Source organism: Salvelinus namaycush, chromosome 14 (genome assembly GCF_016432855.1).
Source record: "Salvelinus namaycush isolate Seneca chromosome 14, SaNama_1.0, whole genome shotgun sequence".
NCBI lineage: Eukaryota > Metazoa > Chordata > Actinopteri > Salmoniformes > Salmonidae > Salvelinus > Salvelinus namaycush.
In genome coordinates this window covers 24,349,955-24,366,980 of record NC_052320.1, presented here as the reverse complement: position 1 = coordinate 24,366,980, position 17,026 = coordinate 24,349,955, and the positions used below count along the sequence as shown (strand labels likewise).

General features: G+C 41.4%; 2 protein-coding genes across 6 annotated transcripts; one reads left to right on the top strand and one right to left on the bottom strand.

Moving 5' to 3' along the window:
- Nucleotides 1-630: 630 nt before the first annotated feature.
- On the bottom strand, nucleotides 631-11,523 carry LOC120059309 (nicotinamide/nicotinic acid mononucleotide adenylyltransferase 1-like). Of its 5 annotated transcripts, XM_039008266.1 has the most exons (6): nucleotides 11,402-11,521; nucleotides 8,969-9,124; nucleotides 7,796-7,947; nucleotides 6,819-7,002; nucleotides 2,641-2,765; nucleotides 631-1,795 (listed from the first exon to the last, which is right to left on the bottom strand). In XM_039008266.1, exons 3-6 carry the CDS (start codon nucleotides 7,908-7,910, stop codon nucleotides 1,392-1,394), a joined length of 828 nt encoding a protein of 275 aa, XP_038864194.1. In that variant the 5' UTR covers nucleotides 7,911-7,947; nucleotides 8,969-9,124; nucleotides 11,402-11,521; the 3' UTR covers nucleotides 631-1,391. The 5 variants fall into 5 exon arrangements, with proteins under 5 accessions (XP_038864194.1, XP_038864191.1, XP_038864190.1 ...); XM_039008263.1 differs by lacking the exon at nucleotides 8,969-9,124 and having other exon boundaries at nucleotides 11,402-11,523; XM_039008262.1 differs by lacking the exon at nucleotides 8,969-9,124 and having other exon boundaries at nucleotides 11,305-11,521.
- Nucleotides 11,524-11,830: 307 nt separating this feature from the next.
- lzic (leucine zipper and CTNNBIP1 domain containing) lies at nucleotides 11,831-14,876 on the top strand. Its single transcript, XM_039008268.1, has 7 exons — nucleotides 11,831-11,976; nucleotides 12,246-12,355; nucleotides 12,665-12,800; nucleotides 13,184-13,282; nucleotides 13,561-13,656; nucleotides 13,974-14,055; nucleotides 14,165-14,876. The coding sequence occupies exons 2-7, from the start codon at nucleotides 12,255-12,257 to the stop codon at nucleotides 14,221-14,223; spliced, it is 573 nt and encodes a 190-aa protein (XP_038864196.1). The 5' UTR covers nucleotides 11,831-11,976; nucleotides 12,246-12,254; the 3' UTR covers nucleotides 14,224-14,876.
- The last annotated feature ends 2,150 nt before the right edge of the window (nucleotides 14,877-17,026 follow it).

The following is a 17,026-nucleotide window of genomic DNA, read 5'->3' as shown; positions in this document are numbered from 1 at the left end:
TTGCACCCTGACAAAGGCTTGAAGACACCAGCTGCTACTACCAAACATATTATGAACATGACTAGAGTCAATACAGTGATTGCTTGTATGATGTCAGATTATAAATCGTACATAATTGAAAATAAATAACCATTTCGCCTGTTTTGCTTGGGAACATATGAGATGAGGGTTTGGCCTGAGCCTTCATTCGGTCCTGCTAAATTGAGCACCACCGTAGCTAGGCTAGGTTTTCGATCATTGATCAAGAAACAGAAGTTAATTTTAGAAATAAGACAAGTCAAGATAGGAAGCGCTTGGCTGCATTGCCTTTGTTGCCAAACAAACAAAAAAAACAAATGAAGGGAAATTCTGCAGTTTCAATCAACTCAGTGATTCCATACAGTGCCTCTACTAATGCAACCACTGAGTGGGTATTGTATCTACACTACACTCAACTATTGTAATACATTTCATGTTATTATCAGAACAATGCTTATCTGACCAGGAAAGTTAATAGTCTTCCTTTTTAATAACAAAAAAGCTACAAATAACCTGCATTTGAAGCAAACAGAATAGGTGTGAACGGTTGGGATTTCCTCATTATCAGATGGATGTACAGTATTTTTCTTGGAGACAGCAATAACACTGACAGAAGTGTTCACAAGCTGCAAAACAAAGACAGCGTTTTATTTCTCTCAATACACACCATGTCGTTTGTATGTCACTCTAGCCTACTATATCTGTAAACGGCTTCCATATATACCAACTGCCTTTGCCTGAGGGAATTTCTCAAACACACACTAAAGCCCCAGCATTTAAAAGGTACTCAAGGGTGGACGAGCATGTTAATCACTGCATTGCATTTCGAAATGAAACATTTCTGTAGTTATGCATCAGGCTCATTGTAAATCAAGGAATTCTCATTTGTACACAAATAATCATGGGTTTCGATCTGTGCTATTATACAGATAAAGTGCTCTACGGACCAGATTGACTGTTAGTGCCAGATCAAGGGTTTACATTCTGGCACTTGGGATTGCCACTACTTGGGTGCTTATACTATTCTACAAAACACAGTTATTCATTTAATCTTTAGCAGATTCACCCATTCTCTGAGGAGATGCCACACAAGAGGCTATTCTGGTGCAAACTCATTCTAGCACTGGTGAGCAGTCTACTTCAACTGATACAAAAATATCTGTGCATTCATTCACAAATCTTCTCAAACCAGTAAAAGATAAATGCTTCTACTACACAGTCTCAAGTAGAGGAGGCTGGTGGGAGGAGCTGTAGGAAGACGGGCTAATTGTAACGGCTAGAAAATAAATTGTAAAGGTATCAAACATATGGAAACCACGTTTGACAAGGCATCAAGGCATTCACGTTTGCAGCAGGCAATATGGCTGGCCACCTCAGCTGGAGGAGGGGCCGGTGTGTCTCTGAAGTGGGGCGAGGACGACGTCAGCGTTCTTCTGCTCACTCTCGGCACTGTACAGGCCGTGCTCCCGGATGTAGCTCACCACCGGGTCCGGCAGTAAGTAGCGGACGGTCTGGCCCCGGCACAGGGCCCGGCGCACGTGCGTGGCCGAGATCTCGTTGGTCACCCACTCGCGGACCACGTGGATGTTCTTGCGGTGCTTCCACAGCACCTCCGATTGGTGGATGAACTTGTGGGCGTCACAGCCGTTGCGGGTGATGCACACCAGGCCATAGCGGCCCACGATCTCGGCAATGTCCTCGTGCTTCCACAGGTTGGGAACGCCGAAGGACTCCAGGACGTCTGCGCCGCACAGGAGTTTCAGCTGAGGGCCGTTGTCTAAATGGTTCATGGACAGATGAAGAATAGTTTATTAACCCATACAAGATTGAAATGTGTCTTCTGCTGTACCTAACCTCTGATATAAACACACATTAGGCTAGAAAGTCTGAAGCAGTGGGTTTAAGTAAAAGTGTGGGAATTGCCTGATTTCTGACAATGTCAAAAAGTTGGCCACAATATTCTGCACTAGTAGAGACAGCCTGTGCCGGTAAAACATGTAGCCAGCACCATGTACTTTACGTTTTTATTACCTCAGGGCAGATCACTTGCTGTTCCACCATACCAGTCTTCAGGTGGCATGACTAGTTGTCACTGGTTTCTATAAAACCAAACCCTATGTGGGTGGTAATGTCCCAGACAGACAGTAGTACGCAACAGTTGCTGGCTCAATGAGTTAGAACATGGTGCTGGCAACAAGAGGGTTGTCGGTTTTAGTTTATTAATATGACCATTTTAAAAAAAACAACAAGCACACATAAAAACGTGAAAAAGCCATATATGCACTTGAGTAAAATCATCAAGGATAAAGTCTGAGACCTAATTCCATTGTGGTTGAATTTCCAAATGGGCCAAATAATGAGTACGTCACTATCAATGGTTCTGTAAGTCACTTTGGTCACTAAAATGACCAAAATTGTCATTACTAATCTGAGTGGAATTGATAGTAAGAAACAATATAGCAGTGTCCATATAACAATGAATCCCATTGTGTTACCTGCCCTGGGTGTTACACAGCATCCTCCTCTCCAAAGCAGAGCTAGTAGCAACTTCTGGGTAGTAAGAAATGTGTGCATTTGTCTGTGGTCTCGGAATGCTCGTGGAGAATGTTTCTCCTTTTTTACCTCTCCTTGTGTGATATGAGGATGGATCCTCGAAAGCGTGCTTTGTCGCCTCAATCCTCCTCTTCTTTGCAGTGTCCACATAGTCATTGTTCTGTTCCGCTGTCATCAGTTCTTTATAATGATGCCTTAAGTGCAGACAACAATTCAATTGACACGAGGGAGATAAAGCCCAATGGAACCAAGCAAGGATCATGGCAGAGTAGCTTCACTTGTTATTATGTTTACAAAATGTCACAACTAAATTACTTTTTGGTCGTTCCATTTGATTTCAATAACTTTGACCGCAGACCTTTGATTTGAACAAAACTTGCTATACATACTGTAATTGCCCATGGCAGAAGTAGTCAGAAAGTAGCTTCATGAGACCTGAAGGCTAAAACATTATGGAGAGAGGTGCTCAAAGTTGACATTTTGCATACCCCACCCTACCATGAGTGCCGTAGGAAAGTATTCAAACCCCTTGACTTTTTCCACGTTACAAATTGATTGAAGAGTTTTTTCATCAATCTACACACAATACCCCATAATGACAAAGCAAAAACAGGTTTTTAGAAATGTTTGCTCATTTATTAAAAAAAATACTGAAATATCACATTTACATTAGTATTCAGACCCTTTACTCAGTACTTTGTTGAAGCACCTTTGGCAAAGATTACAGCATCGAGTCTTCTTGGGTATGATGCTACAAGCTTGGCACACCTGTATTTGGGGAGATTCTCCCATTATCTTCTGGATCTCACTGCATTGTGTGGTTGAAGATGAGTAAAAAGGCATCAAGTGGCAGTTGATCTATCTAGGAAATGTAACTCCTCGCTCTCCTGAGCAAATACCCACCACCACTTTCTCTCCTATGTCAGCACCCCGTAGTGATTTAACAGACAAACTACAGACCTTGATGATGAGAGATCTCAGATAGCGAGCTGAAGAACCTTGCCACACCCCAAGCAATAGCCTCAAGACCTGAACAGATCATTGAAGCCATCATCAGATGCTAGGGCCAAAATCAAAGCTCTCCACCAACAGGTAGAAGAACTGAAGTACGCCATAGCTGCAATGGTGATCCATCTAACTCAGACCAGCTACATGTCCAGGGACAAAGAGGAATGAAAATGTATTCTGCTATAACTGTGGTGAAGATGGCCACTCTTCCAGGAACTGTCAGAAAAGGAGAGAATTTAGAGGAATTCAACAGAAGCTTCATCCGTGCTCAAGGAAGATCGGGAAACAGCAGAGGGGGACAGTAAAGGAGCCTACAGTGTCTCCTGTGAAAGTGAAAACCCTGTCATGCCATCGTAGACAGTGGCAAGCATCCACCGGCAGTTCTACAAAGACAACACCTCCTTCTCCGGCCTTTAGAAGGGATAACCTTGTGGGGCCTAAGTGAGAGCAACTACCCTATGACGGCTACATCAGCATCACCATTGAGATCTCCTGTGACGCTGAAGGCATCCAGCAGCCTATTGAAAAACTCTTGCCCTTGTGTGTCCTGAGCCCCCCATGCAGGGAGACCCCTCCATGTTCACTGGGTCCAACCGTTCCAGACCAGCTACTTTCCAATGCATAATGGAGAAGGATGTCGGCGACATCAACCTCCTTGCAGGGCTGGTCTACCTGGATGACCTCATTGTGTTTGGGAAAACCTTGAAGGGACATGAGGAAAGGCTGATGAAGGTCCTGGACTGTCTGGAAAGCCTCAGGCCTCCATCGACAAGTGCCAGTTCTGCCAGACCTCAGTGAAATACCTGGGCCACAGTCTCCGACCAAGGTATCGATGCCCTCCCCTCATGGCCCAGACCAGAAAACCTCAAGGCCCTCCAGTCGTTTCTTGGGTTCTGTGGATACTACCGGTGGTAAGTGAAAAGGATACACTTCTGTCGTAAGATCCCTCCATGAGATTCCGAGGTTACGCCCCCAAGAGAAAATGGCACGCCCACCAGTCCTCCCCCTAGAGTCACCTACCAGGAGGAGAAGGAGCTGTTTGGAAAACGATGGACAGCAGAGTGTGAGAGAGCCTTCCAGAACATCATCGAACGCCTCACCAGCTCACCTGTGCTCACCTTCGCTGACCCTGAGAAGCTCTACGTCCTCCACACTGACGCCAGTCTGAGTGGCAGGGTGGAGTGCTCTACCAGGAGTACCCTGAGGGATGGAGACCAGTGGCTTATGCAAGCTGGACCTTGTCCAGGACAGAGAAGATCCAGCTCACAAGCTTGAGTTCCTGGGGATAAAGGGGGCAGTGTCGGACAAGTTTCATGATTATCTGTACAGAGCAAATTTCCTGGTGCACAAGGACAATAACCTCCTCACCTATGTGCAAGCCACTGCCAAGCTGGATGCTACAGGCCAGAGGGGGATGGCCGCTCTCGCCAACTACGAGTTCAAGTTGTAGTACAAGCCAGAGCGAGTGAACATTGCTGCTGATGCCCTATCAAGATGTCCACACATCAGTGCTGAAGAGGCTGGAGACTGGTTTGAAATCCCCTCACCAGGAGTCAGAGCCACTTGCCAAGCGATGACTGCCAACAACTCTTCAGACAGTATCTCAGAGTGTGCATCTTGGAACATAAGGGCCCAGCCCGAGGCTGAAGCCTTTGTGAACTTCACTGCTCTAAAGATGGACTATCCTGCGTGAGGATCTGCAATGTGCTCCGGGACCCAGTAATATCCACTGTCAGCAAAGATATTTCCAGAGGCTACAGTGTTCACCCTGACTGCACCTGTCGCAGTTAACCCAGAACCCGAAGGAGCCACAGAAGATGGACTGGAGGGACCCTGAAGAGGAAGCTGTCCAGCCCTCCCCAGATCCACAGTGGACACTCAAACCATCCCAGAACTGCCAAACAAGAGAGTGGTGAAGGCACTAGTTAGGCTGTCTTATGAGGAGTTAGGTACACTGCACAACACTACCGTATTACACTGAGGTATACAGGTATTTTGTATAATAAGGGTATTTATTTTCTTGGATGAAACATGAATGTTTCTGTGTACTTATGTCAAGCTATGACATATTGACGATGCTGTGTGTGTATCAACGTATTGCATTCTTCTGAGGTCAAAGGTGTTAGGTCTTGTCGGGAGGCTAAGTTTATTTTGTGAGGGGTGTATGTAACTCCTGGTTACTTATTGTGTACTGACCATTGTTGCATGTGAGAAATATTTGGGAGATGGACCAGTTGCTAGGGAACAGTGCGACATATGAGAGGGAACTAGAAGCAATCAACATTTGCTAATTAGTTGTTTCAAGCAGTTTAAAGTTGTGTAATTCACTGACCAGTGAAAATAAAAGTAGTATATATGATGAACATTTAGTTGAGGATCCCCGATCACCATGAGTACAGTGAGGGATTTGTTGCTTGTACTTTCTCAGACAGAGGATCAACTGTCATCAACAAGCTACTCTTTCTGTCTCTCAACCGCTATACCGAGAGACAGCGTTAACATGGTCGTGAGTTGCCACTGGTCGTGGTAAAAGAGAGAGGAGTTCAGAGTTTGAGTGGTCCCATTATAATTGAAGAAGACCGATTTAGTTTTTGTTTCACAAAAGGAACTGTGTCGGGCCGTTCCAGTGTGTTTTATTGGGACAGCCACAGGTCTGTTGACTAGAGGTTTCCATTCACGCGCAGCGCCTTCGGTCACGCACCAGTAAAGCTTGGAATGGATTCTTGGACACAGAACCGAGTTTATTTGGGACTGAGAATTTTTCTTGTTTCTTTTATTGTGTTTAAGGGAGGGGATCCCCATTTTAAAGTATCTATGAGCATTCTCATAGGTGTTAAACCCTGGTACTAGGTACAAACTGATATGAACTCCGGTCCCTCAGAAGAGAGGGCCACATTAGCATTTGTGAAATTATTTTGACATGATATGAAAGTAAAAGGCTTTATGTTTCTAGATCCGTATCACAATTGAGAATGGATTCACGTTTACATGGGTTTTTTGGCTGCCAGTCTACCGCTGAAAATAACATAAGGTCCTTGGACCTTAAGGAGTAACAGTAGGCTCCTTAAGAGTACATCTTGGCATAGGTTACCCTGGATAAATGTAATACAAGAGTCTTGCAGTGCAAGTAATGCTTTTTTTTCTTTTTGTATCACACAAACTCACCAAATCAAAATAGATTTGACAACCCCTCTCAATAACTAAGCTACAGTCTCCACACGCAAATGATCAGCACTCACCGCATCACTTTAGCTGTCTCCACCCAGTCAGGCTGCTGGCTCTCCCATGCATCTACCTTGATCCAGTCAGAGGTGTCTGTGGCCAGCCTGGCCATATCTACACGGTGACAGGCCTCAATCAGACCCTTCTTCTTATAGCCGTCACCCACTGCAGAGATGATGCCCCTCACAACTATGTACTGTCCTGAGACAAAGAAAGAGGAGTTGGGCCAGCTAATTTTGTAGAGCACACAATGACAATACAAATTCAGTTAAATACAAAATACTACCACTCTTATTTGACTAGGTCTACTTCTCATAATTTGGAAGCAATGCAAATGTCTGAGGAAGTAGGTCCTAAACTCACAAAACACAACAAAGTGATGATTTACAAATATATAATGTAAAGAGATATCTACTGCAGCCCTCATCATTCACATACAACACCCGTTCTGCCAGTCACATTCTGTTAAAGGTCCCAAAAAGCACACATATCCCTGGGTCGCTCGTCTTTTCAGTTTGCTGCAGCTAGCGACTGTAACAAGCTGCAACAAACTCAAACTGGACAGTTTTATCTCAATCTCTTCATTCAAAGACTGAATCATGGACACTACTACTGACAGTTGTGGCTGCTTTGCGTGATGCATTGTTGTCTCTACCTTCTTGCTGTTGTCTGTGCCCAATAACATTTGTACCATGTTTTGTGCTGCTACCATGTTGTTGTTGTGTTGTCATGTGTTGCTTCTTTGCTATGTAGTTGTCTTAGGTCTCTCTTTATGTAGTGTTGTGTTGTCTCTCGTCATGGTGTGTTTTGTCATATATTTTTATGATATTATTTTTAATCCCAGCCCACATCCCCGCAGGAGGGTTTTTGCATTTTGGTAGGCCGTCATTGTAAATAAGAATGTGTTCTTAACTGACTTGCCTAGTTAAATAAAGGTGAAATAAAAAAGATATTTAAAAAAATCTGTTGACAGACGACAAAATATCAGACATACCTGTATCTTCCAGGTAATCCCGTGCCAATTCAAACATACGCAGGTGCATATTGGTTATGGGGTTGAAAGACCCACAAGCCAGCAGAACCACTTTGGTTAGATCTTGAGGCTCCATTGATTACAGTACATAGGAACGATAAGGACAGTCTAGGCTGAAAGAGAGAAACATACAAAGATATGTTGACAAAGCTGTGTGACAGGGAGGGTTTAGATTTCAAAACTCTTCACTGAATGTGTATACGTTGTGTGGATGTGTCTTGCCCATTGCACAGTTCACTTTTTGATGCCTTTGACACATTTCATTTATTTCTTATATTTTATAGTATTTCAGAAAAGATCATAAAAAAAATGTAAAGGGGTGAATACTTTTTCAAGGCTCTTTGAACAATTCTGTGACTAATCCATTTTGCATTACTTTAAATGTGATAGGCTAAACATGACATATGACTTATGAATAGAATCTAAGCACAACTGTCCCAGCGTTTGGCCTGGGTAGGCCGTCATTGTAAATGAGAATTTGTTCTTAACTGACTTGCCTAGTTAAATAAAGGTTAAATAAATCAAATACAAATAAATTAATGAAGCCCATAGATAGAATGTTGGTAGCATAGGTCTATGTATGCCTTACTGTGTAAGCCTACTACATAATGATATCAATCTTATGGGCTTTTGACTTGCAAAAGTGAAAGTGTGCAACAAAGAGCTTTAAGAGATGCACCATGTAACGTTAACCTTGGAATGCCCCAGTGTTGGCTAATTAGCTCAGACTGTCCGTAATGAGGTTCAAACTCACAACCTTTGGGTTGCTAGGCATTCGCGATATTACACTCATCCAGCCACCCTACTTTCGTTGATGCCTTAACATACTAAATGGAGTTTCTCGAATTGACATACAGAATAATAAGAAATGCTCCAAGAACAGATTGCAACAATAACTTTTTAACTACTTTGCAACCATTTAGCATGTTAGCTAACCCTTTACACGCAACTCATAAACGTAAACCCTAGCTAACGTTAGCCATCTCGCTTGAATTCGTAACATACATTTAGCAATTCGCAACATATTGTACGTTTTGCAAATTCATAACACATTGTACGTTTTGCAAATGTTGTTAAATATAATACGAATTGTAACGTTAATTGGGTGATGGACATCCACAAACTAATACATACCATACGAAACGTAACATATCATACTAAATGGAGTGTCTCGAAATGCTCTGAGACCAGGTTGCAACGACGGGTCTCAAAGCGTCCGCATAATAGGTTCGGTTTGCTCCGAGCCAGAAGTAAACGTCTGTGCCATTTACTCCCTTAAAAAGACAGTAGCTTGAAAAACAAGAAAAAAACGTACATTTGTCCCTCTAGATACACTGTACGCAACAATACCCAGTAACACTTCTTCAAAATGTGTCAGACTCAATCTAAGATAAATCAAGGAATATGTCATTCATTTTTACTTAGAGGTCTTAGTCGCGCAATTTTACAGTTAACTAAGACTAAGTATAACTAAGTATTTCTCAAGTGAAAAAATGTGCACAAAAACTAGTCTTCTGTCATTGAACGACAACACACACTTAATTGAAGAATGACTACTGCTGACGAAGGGGCGTTGACAGTTAAGAACAAATTCTTATTTACAATGACGGCCTACCCCTGCCAAACCCTAACCCGGACGATGCTGGGCCAATTGTGCGCCGCCCTATGGGACTCCCAATCACAGCCGGTTGTGATACAGCCTGGAATTTAACCAGGGTCTGTAGTGATGCCACTAGTACTGAGATGCAGTGCCTTAGACCGCTGCGCCACTCTGGAGCTTGACTCAAAAAAAGTGGTAAGTGCTATCCGATATCCTTGGGACGTCCATACCCGAGACCTAAACCTAACCTCAGCCCCTTCCTTCTCCGGTGGGGTTTACCGGGAAGTCTTCAATACTCCATGGAAATTGAAGGCTATTTCGATCATCTAGCTAAAATATTAACCTATTTTGACTAACAAGCCATGGCAATGGACAATAAAACCCTGAAAACATTTTTTTTCTATATCATGGCGGTCCGCAAACAATAGTTTAAGTGCATGCCGCCACCTACTGTGCAAGAATGTACGATCAATCATGACCTGCCCAATTCTGTACTACCATGAAAATAAATTCTAAACCAAATAAATCCCTAACTTCTACCACAACCTCCTCCCCATTAAACTGTATCTATATCATGCTGAACCACTCCACCCTTAGCATTGCTCAGCATGTCAACAACCATTTCAACAGTAACATCTGTTACCCCCAATATCTCTTTTGCCATCTCCACAATAACCTTCAACCTGTCATTTTTGTTTTCCACAACCCAAGTTGTACTGATAATCTTATAAATATAATTCATTATCAAAGTGTCCTTTGACACTGCACATTCATGAGTACACGATTTCTGAACAGGCCTCAAAATCATGCCAGGACCATCAGAAGCACCAGCCCCGACAGCAGACCCACTACAGGCACATCCATGTATGCTCCATCAGTCCGCACTGTAGTTCTACCAATCTGTTTTATATGGCCTCTGCATACAATACATCATGACTGATCCTGTATCTCTGAGCCTCTCTCTGTACCTTGCATCCACCAAATGCTGCACTGTGTTCTCCCCCACAATTACAGCACTTATCCTTCACACTGCTTCCACATTCACCGTAATCATGTGCGCCTTCACACTTGGCACATCTTTTCTTTCCTTTACACTGAGCAGCTACATGTCCCATTCTTTGGCATTTAAAACACCGCAGTGCATGGGACAAATCATCTAACATTGAAACTAAGGAATCCTATCTGTACTTTTCCCGGCAAGACTTTCTCAAACCTCAGTATCACTGATAACCTTTCACTTCTTTGATCCTCTTTCCTACTGATCAACCTTTTGGCCTCAATCCCTTTGCCTCCCTTCACATTTCCTTTAATATCATCTGTGAACATAGATATATTGGGACCCAAGTGAGGACTACCCTTAACCTAGCATAAGCACCAGGTACATACATGGCTTTTAATCTTCATCCCATTCAATGTTTCTATTTTCAATATCTCCCCCTTGTTCCCACACAATATTAACAATCTACCATTTCCAATGAAGCGAGCTAATTTCACTTCACCTACCTCTTTCTCTGCGGCATTAGTTAGTTAGTCAGATAGGGTGTAAGTGAGACCCTGTGGTCTCATCAAACACAATCACCACTTTCCACTCCAACACATCACTACTCTTGCATACTACCTTGGCCCTCTTTATGCTTTCTTTACAAGACGATTCACTACTTTCTGTATAATGATCTCTCTTCTTCCTATGTCTTTTCACTACCGAACATTCCGGCCCTTGACCCTCATCCTCCCGCTCCATACCATCAGAACTGACACCCATATTGTTCGCATTCCAACACAGCTGCTGCTGCTGTTGCTTCACCAACTTTCCCTCAATTTCCTCCATTTCATCTGCACTACTCGCCGCCATTTCCCATTAACCTCTTACCACATTTCTGCAATAGCGAAACAATACTCGACGATATGAAACAACTCTCACGTGTGATCAAACAATCGGTCTCATTCGTTTCTAGTCGCCTCCTTACACAGTTCACCCGCAAACGTATCAATCCCTCAATCTTCCCAGATCCCTGAAAACATTCGCTTGATTTCCCCAAGATACAAGGAACCTAACAATAAAAGGACTCTTTAAAATGTAATGCACTTCCTGTATTACTAATCGGTCTTTGATTGGAGAGGATTAAAATAGAGACATATGATTGGACATAAAATAACCGGAAAGGAAAAGGCCGCACCCACGGAATAAGAGTCAAGTCTAGATGGGATTCAGCTTTTGTCAAATGTACGTAAAACATTTTTTGTTGTTGTTGCATTTTAGCTAATGCTAACAATGTTCTAACTTTAACCAAATTCTCCTAACCTTCGACATTTAACCGGCTACGTAATTTCTCATAAACCAGCTACGAAAAGTCAATTCTGACAAATGCTGGATCCCTTCTATCCATGACCACGAACAAGAGCTACGTTCACAACTCCCACACTCCCAAATGTTTTTTTGACAGTATTTTGTAACACATTTCATGGAGAAGTATTCAAATATATGTTCACCTCTTCCCTAAGTTGATTGTGTTGAGACGAGTTATATTGTTGTAACGATCAGGTGAGGATTACTTATTTAATTTTTTCAAGCCAGCAGCTAGACAACTATAGCCACAGGCTACACTACTACACACAAACAAACTGTCCCAGTCAGATGAATCTGGCGGCCAGTGGGTACAAGGTAGCTAACTACGTACAGTAGCTAGCTAATAGCGAATGTTATTCTTCATGTCAAAGGATGGACCTCTCCATTGTGTTTGTAACTAGGTAGTTAATCCACAAGTGATACATGAAATTGAACTATTTTCTCACTAAATATGATATTTGCAGGGTGGAAGCATGGCTTCTCGTGGCAAATCAGAAACTGGGAAACTAAAACAAAACATGGAGGAGCAACTGGACAGATTGATGCAACAGCTCCAAGATTTGGAAGAGTGCAGGTACTCTCATCATCAGTCATTCCTAACTGTGAACATAATGTGGGTTGTCTGGATGTTCCACACACAGAACTAGAATAATTATTTCAGTGTATTATATTTATAAGATTCCACTGAGGGATGTAGCATGGAACTTAGACCACATCTGTCTAGAGTGGATGTTCCACTCACCGAACTAGAATGAGTCATTATATTCATTCTATTTCTATGATTCCACAAAGTGATACATATAGTATTAATGGAATTTAGAGCACATCTCTGTACACCCATAGATATTGTTCCTCCATTACCAGAGCTCTCTGTTTATTCTAGAGAAGACCTAGAAGAGGAGGAGTATGAGGAGACCAAGAAGGAAACCCTGGAGCAGTTGAATGAGTTCAATGAGTCTCTGAAGAAGATGGTGACAGGCAACATGACACTGGTGGATGAGCTTGGAGGAATGCAACTGGTAGGGACTTTGGATGACCAGATCTTAGAATTAAATAGAATACTATGAATATAAACAATATACTTCAAGGGTATCAAACTCATTCCATGGAGGTTTGAGTGTCTGCTGTTTTTGTTAATTCCTTTAAAAGTGTGTCCAATTAAGACCCAGACAACAAGGTGATGGCAGTTCCTAAATAATCAATTATCAACCAAGTACAAGGAAGGAGCGAAAACCCGCAGACACTGCCCTACAGGGAATGAGTTTGACACCCCTAATCTAATGTATCTCTATGGGCCATACACTGTCATATCATAAGAGTGACATAATATTATAACAGGTAATGACAAACCATAATGTTGTCATGATGCATGACATGGGAGAACTGTCCTTCTCTTCATTAGGCAATCCAGGCTGCCATCAGCCAAGCTTTCAAGACCCCCGAGGTGATCCGAATGTTTGCCAAGAAGCAGCCGGGGCAGTTGAGAACCAGATTAGCAGAGGTTGGTCGGAAGCACTGTCCATCTATGTATTTTATGTACATTATTGTTTGTACATTATTTGATACATTTAATATCAAAAGTAAGCTTTACATTCTAAAACCTGTTCAGTTCATGGAATGCTTTGAGGGACGGATTTCCTGACACATTAGTCGTGGACTAAAAAGCATGGTCAATGGAGAGTCTCTATTGAAATAGCTTTTTAATCCAGGACTAAGATTAATCTGTGACTGGGAAACCGCCCCGGAAAGTTTAGCCTAATGGTGTGAAATTCTCTGTAGATGGACCGTGATGTCATGGTGGGAAAACTTTCGAGGGATGTGTACACTCAGCAGAAGGTGGAGATCCTCACTGCCTTGAGAAAACTGGGCGAGAAGGTAAAAGGCCCGTTGTACCAGTGTACTGTGATCCCTTCTTCATATAGCTTAAACTTGTGATGAATACTGTAAGAGAAAGCGGCATTGAATATTTTGATAATCTGCTATGATGGAATGGTAATTGGTATAACATGTAATGAAAAACTATTACAAAATGTAACCATCTGGAGTTCAATTAATTGTATGCTACATATGACAGTCATTAACTGTCATTTCATTTAGTGAAATACTATAACAGGTGTCTTTTGACTATGGTGTGGATTAATGTTCTTTCCTCAGTTTCACTCTTTTTTCATTTATCTTTGTTCTTCCTGCAGCTTACAGTCGAAGACGAGACTTTTCTGGCTGAAAATGTGACCGCAACTCTCAGCCAATTTGAAAAAATCACTGCAGACCTCGGTGAGCTTTAACTACTGCACTTCTTATTTCTTTTATGTGTTACTATACCATGAGATCCAACCTCAACAATGTAAACTACTGTACTTAACCAGCATCTCACTCTTTTCAGGATCAGAAGACAAGATAATGGCTTTAGCTAGTTCTGGTGTGGAGAAAACCAAGGTATAGAGGGTAATCAGGTGTTGTCCAATGTCTATGATTTTGTTTTAACATCAAGTGTTTCCACCCAATAACAGTGCCATAATATTGATAATGTAAATCAATCATGCACTCAGACCGTACTTGCTTTTAAAGAGTAAAGTTAAACTTTTGTACATTTTTTTCTTTTTCTGATGATTGTTAACTTGGTATGCATTTGGTACTAGAGTATTTGAGGAGAGTAGTCTATTTAGAATTTGAACAGTTAGACAGTCCATCGGTCATCCTTTTTGTTAAGTGTGGCTCAGACATTTTGAAGGCTTTAAATTCAGTTTTCATACTGATTGTCTTCATGGCTAAATCATTTTGTTTTAGCTATTGGATTGAATTATTTTTCCTGCATAACTGTTCATGTCAAAATAAATAAATGAACCATTGCAGTGTTAAATATGCAACGCTGGGCTTAAATGTAATTGCATAACACACCAACTTGAACCAGCTCTGATTCTTAATTGATAGGAGCCCCAAAATGTCAATCTAAAGTCAGTTTACAGTGTATATGCATCATTTTGGATGTGTAGTGTTTGATGTCTGACTACAAAATACTTTCTAAAAATGTAATCATAAGTGGTATAAGTTTCTCTATGATTTTTGTATTCCTAATATAAAGTTACTTTTCTCAATTTTCTGTCTCATTAAATATAGTGTTTTGTGGTTAAAACACATTTCCATTATTCTACACACTAGTTCTGTTCTTTCAGCACCAGGGGGCACCATGATCAAACATTCCTATTTATAAGCAACACCAGTGCTCTGACTCCCCTGACAGTCTTATAACTGAGTGGATTTGAACTAGCGAAGCCGGTGGGGGAGGCATGCCCTGCTCGAATGGACCGGTAATCTGCACCGCTCAGTCATATTGTCAAGAATGCAGCATGGTGTATCTGTCTTTACCATTAAAATGTAAGTTAGAATTTTTTTATTTTTTTAAAAAGGTATAATTGGGAAGGCAGATAAAGTAATCACTTTTGCATGTAGAATCCTACTCATTACTCCACATGGTTTCACAGATTTCAAAATAAGCCAGGCTGCATCCTTTTCCATGTGTACTTGCACACTTCCTCTTATGTAGAACCATTGTATTGGTGTAATCATTGGCTAGAGAATGTTTCCACCATGCGGAGGCGTGCAAGTGCACACTTAGTAAAAAGGCAAGGGCAGATACAGCAGACCTCAAGTACAGAGAATGACACCAGTCTTAATTAAAAGTGTGAACTCATAATATAGAACAGAACATAATCCAGACACATTTGTACTCTCATCCTTTATTTTGTTCACGAGCAAGCATCAACTTCACTACAATTTGCCTTTCAATTGGTAGAAAAGTGAGAGCAGCCGCAACAAGCACAAAAGGAAGCGTTCAACAGTTCTGAAAACATTGTCACCATCCATTTTTGAGCAAAGATAAAAAATAAACCAAAACATGTTTGAGTGGTGTGGACTTGTGAAAACAGACAATCCGAGAATCAGTAGTATACATGTCCCCTCTCCCACTCAAATCTCACAGTTCCACATGTAATATACAGAAAATTGTTGTTTTCATTAGAAGTGATTCATGCAACGTAAACACCCGTTGAATCCCAAAGCTCCTATATGTCTGCTGGATGGACAGCGACGTTCATTCAATTCAATGGAAAGGAAAATGTCCAAGGGGCTGATCAAAAGTATCAAAGAACTTGACTTGAGGCCCAAGCTCAACTGACTGGCACAAACAGTTGTAAACTCTGGCCCCTTGGAATGGTGGCTGTTCAGTAGTATGTTTGATTTGTACTTTTCAATAAATAAATAAAATGTTTAAAAGGGAGATGAGATGTTCAGAATGTTAAATTGACAATGGACTGTGACAAAATGAGCGTGAGAAATTTGGAGAGAATAAGATTATACTCTTGTTCTGGTGAATTTCATGCTGCCCTCAACAACTTTGTCTGCAAATCAGGCAATAATACACTGTTCAAAATTACCGTTCACTATACACAAATAGGTAACTTTATACCCACATATGCTGCCTAGAGCATTTTAATATTGTACATCTTTTTAGAAGTGGATTTCCTCAATATGATGATTCAGTACAATATCTATAGAGGATACAATATGGTCCTACTTTCGCTACACATAAACATAGACACATGACACCTATGTAAAACATTAACTTTTAATAAAACTAGCAGTGGACTATTATTACTACAAAATTAAATAAAAATCACTTCCCCCAGCTCTGTAAGAAATCTAGCATTAAATAGTTACAAAATAAAAGTTGCCACAACTAAAAGAGCGTGGATGAGTGTTTTGTTAGTTGTGTTAATGCGCTGTGATCGGCAAAAGGCACTCCCAACTTGGGCCAGCTTGAACCTGACCCCCTTATTGGGCCCTAGTCATATTGAAGGGGAGACTGTTCACCACATTTCGACAGTTGACCAAAAATAATAAATACATTGGGCCTAACAGAAATGTGATTGAGCGACTCCAGACATATGGTTTTAATCAAACCCTCAAAAGTTACTTGGAACGGTCTCCAAAAAAGTACTTTATATGAAACTTGCAAAGCATAAAATGGTACACTTGTGTTACTTGAGCCATTATGTATTTGGCCTCTAAAAATAGATTAACATGCAAAGTATAAGACTTCCTTTATAAACCTTTCCAACAGTTTTCCAACTTTGTCATGCCTCACCTTTACTCACTTTACTTTTAAGTTTGACTAAAATTCCCAAAGTCATGCCATGAAACATACGTATGAAAGTTTTGCAGAATGTACATAATTCAGTTGGATCCC

Bases quoted from the DNA above. Each gene is read 5' to 3' on its own strand.
- LOC120059309 (XM_039008263.1), bottom strand. From the start codon at position 7,910: ATGGAGCCTCAAGATCTAACCAAAGTGGTTCTGCTGGCTTGTGGGTCT. The intron at 2,766-6,818 runs GTGAGTGCTGAT...TCTGCACTTAAG, and splicing joins GAGACAGCTAAAGTGATGCG to GCATCATTATAAAGAACTGA. The intron at 1,796-2,640 runs GTAAAAAAGGAG...TGAACCATTTAG, and splicing joins CTCATATCACACAAGGAGAG to ACAACGGCCCTCAGCTGAAA.
- lzic (XM_039008268.1), top strand. From the start codon at position 12,255: ATGGCTTCTCGTGGCAAATCAGAAACTGGGAAACTAAAACAAAACATG. The intron at 12,801-13,183 runs GTAGGGACTTTG...TCTCTTCATTAG, and splicing joins AGCTTGGAGGAATGCAACTG to GCAATCCAGGCTGCCATCAG. The intron at 13,657-13,973 runs GTAAAAGGCCCG...TTCTTCCTGCAG, and splicing joins TGAGAAAACTGGGCGAGAAG to CTTACAGTCGAAGACGAGAC.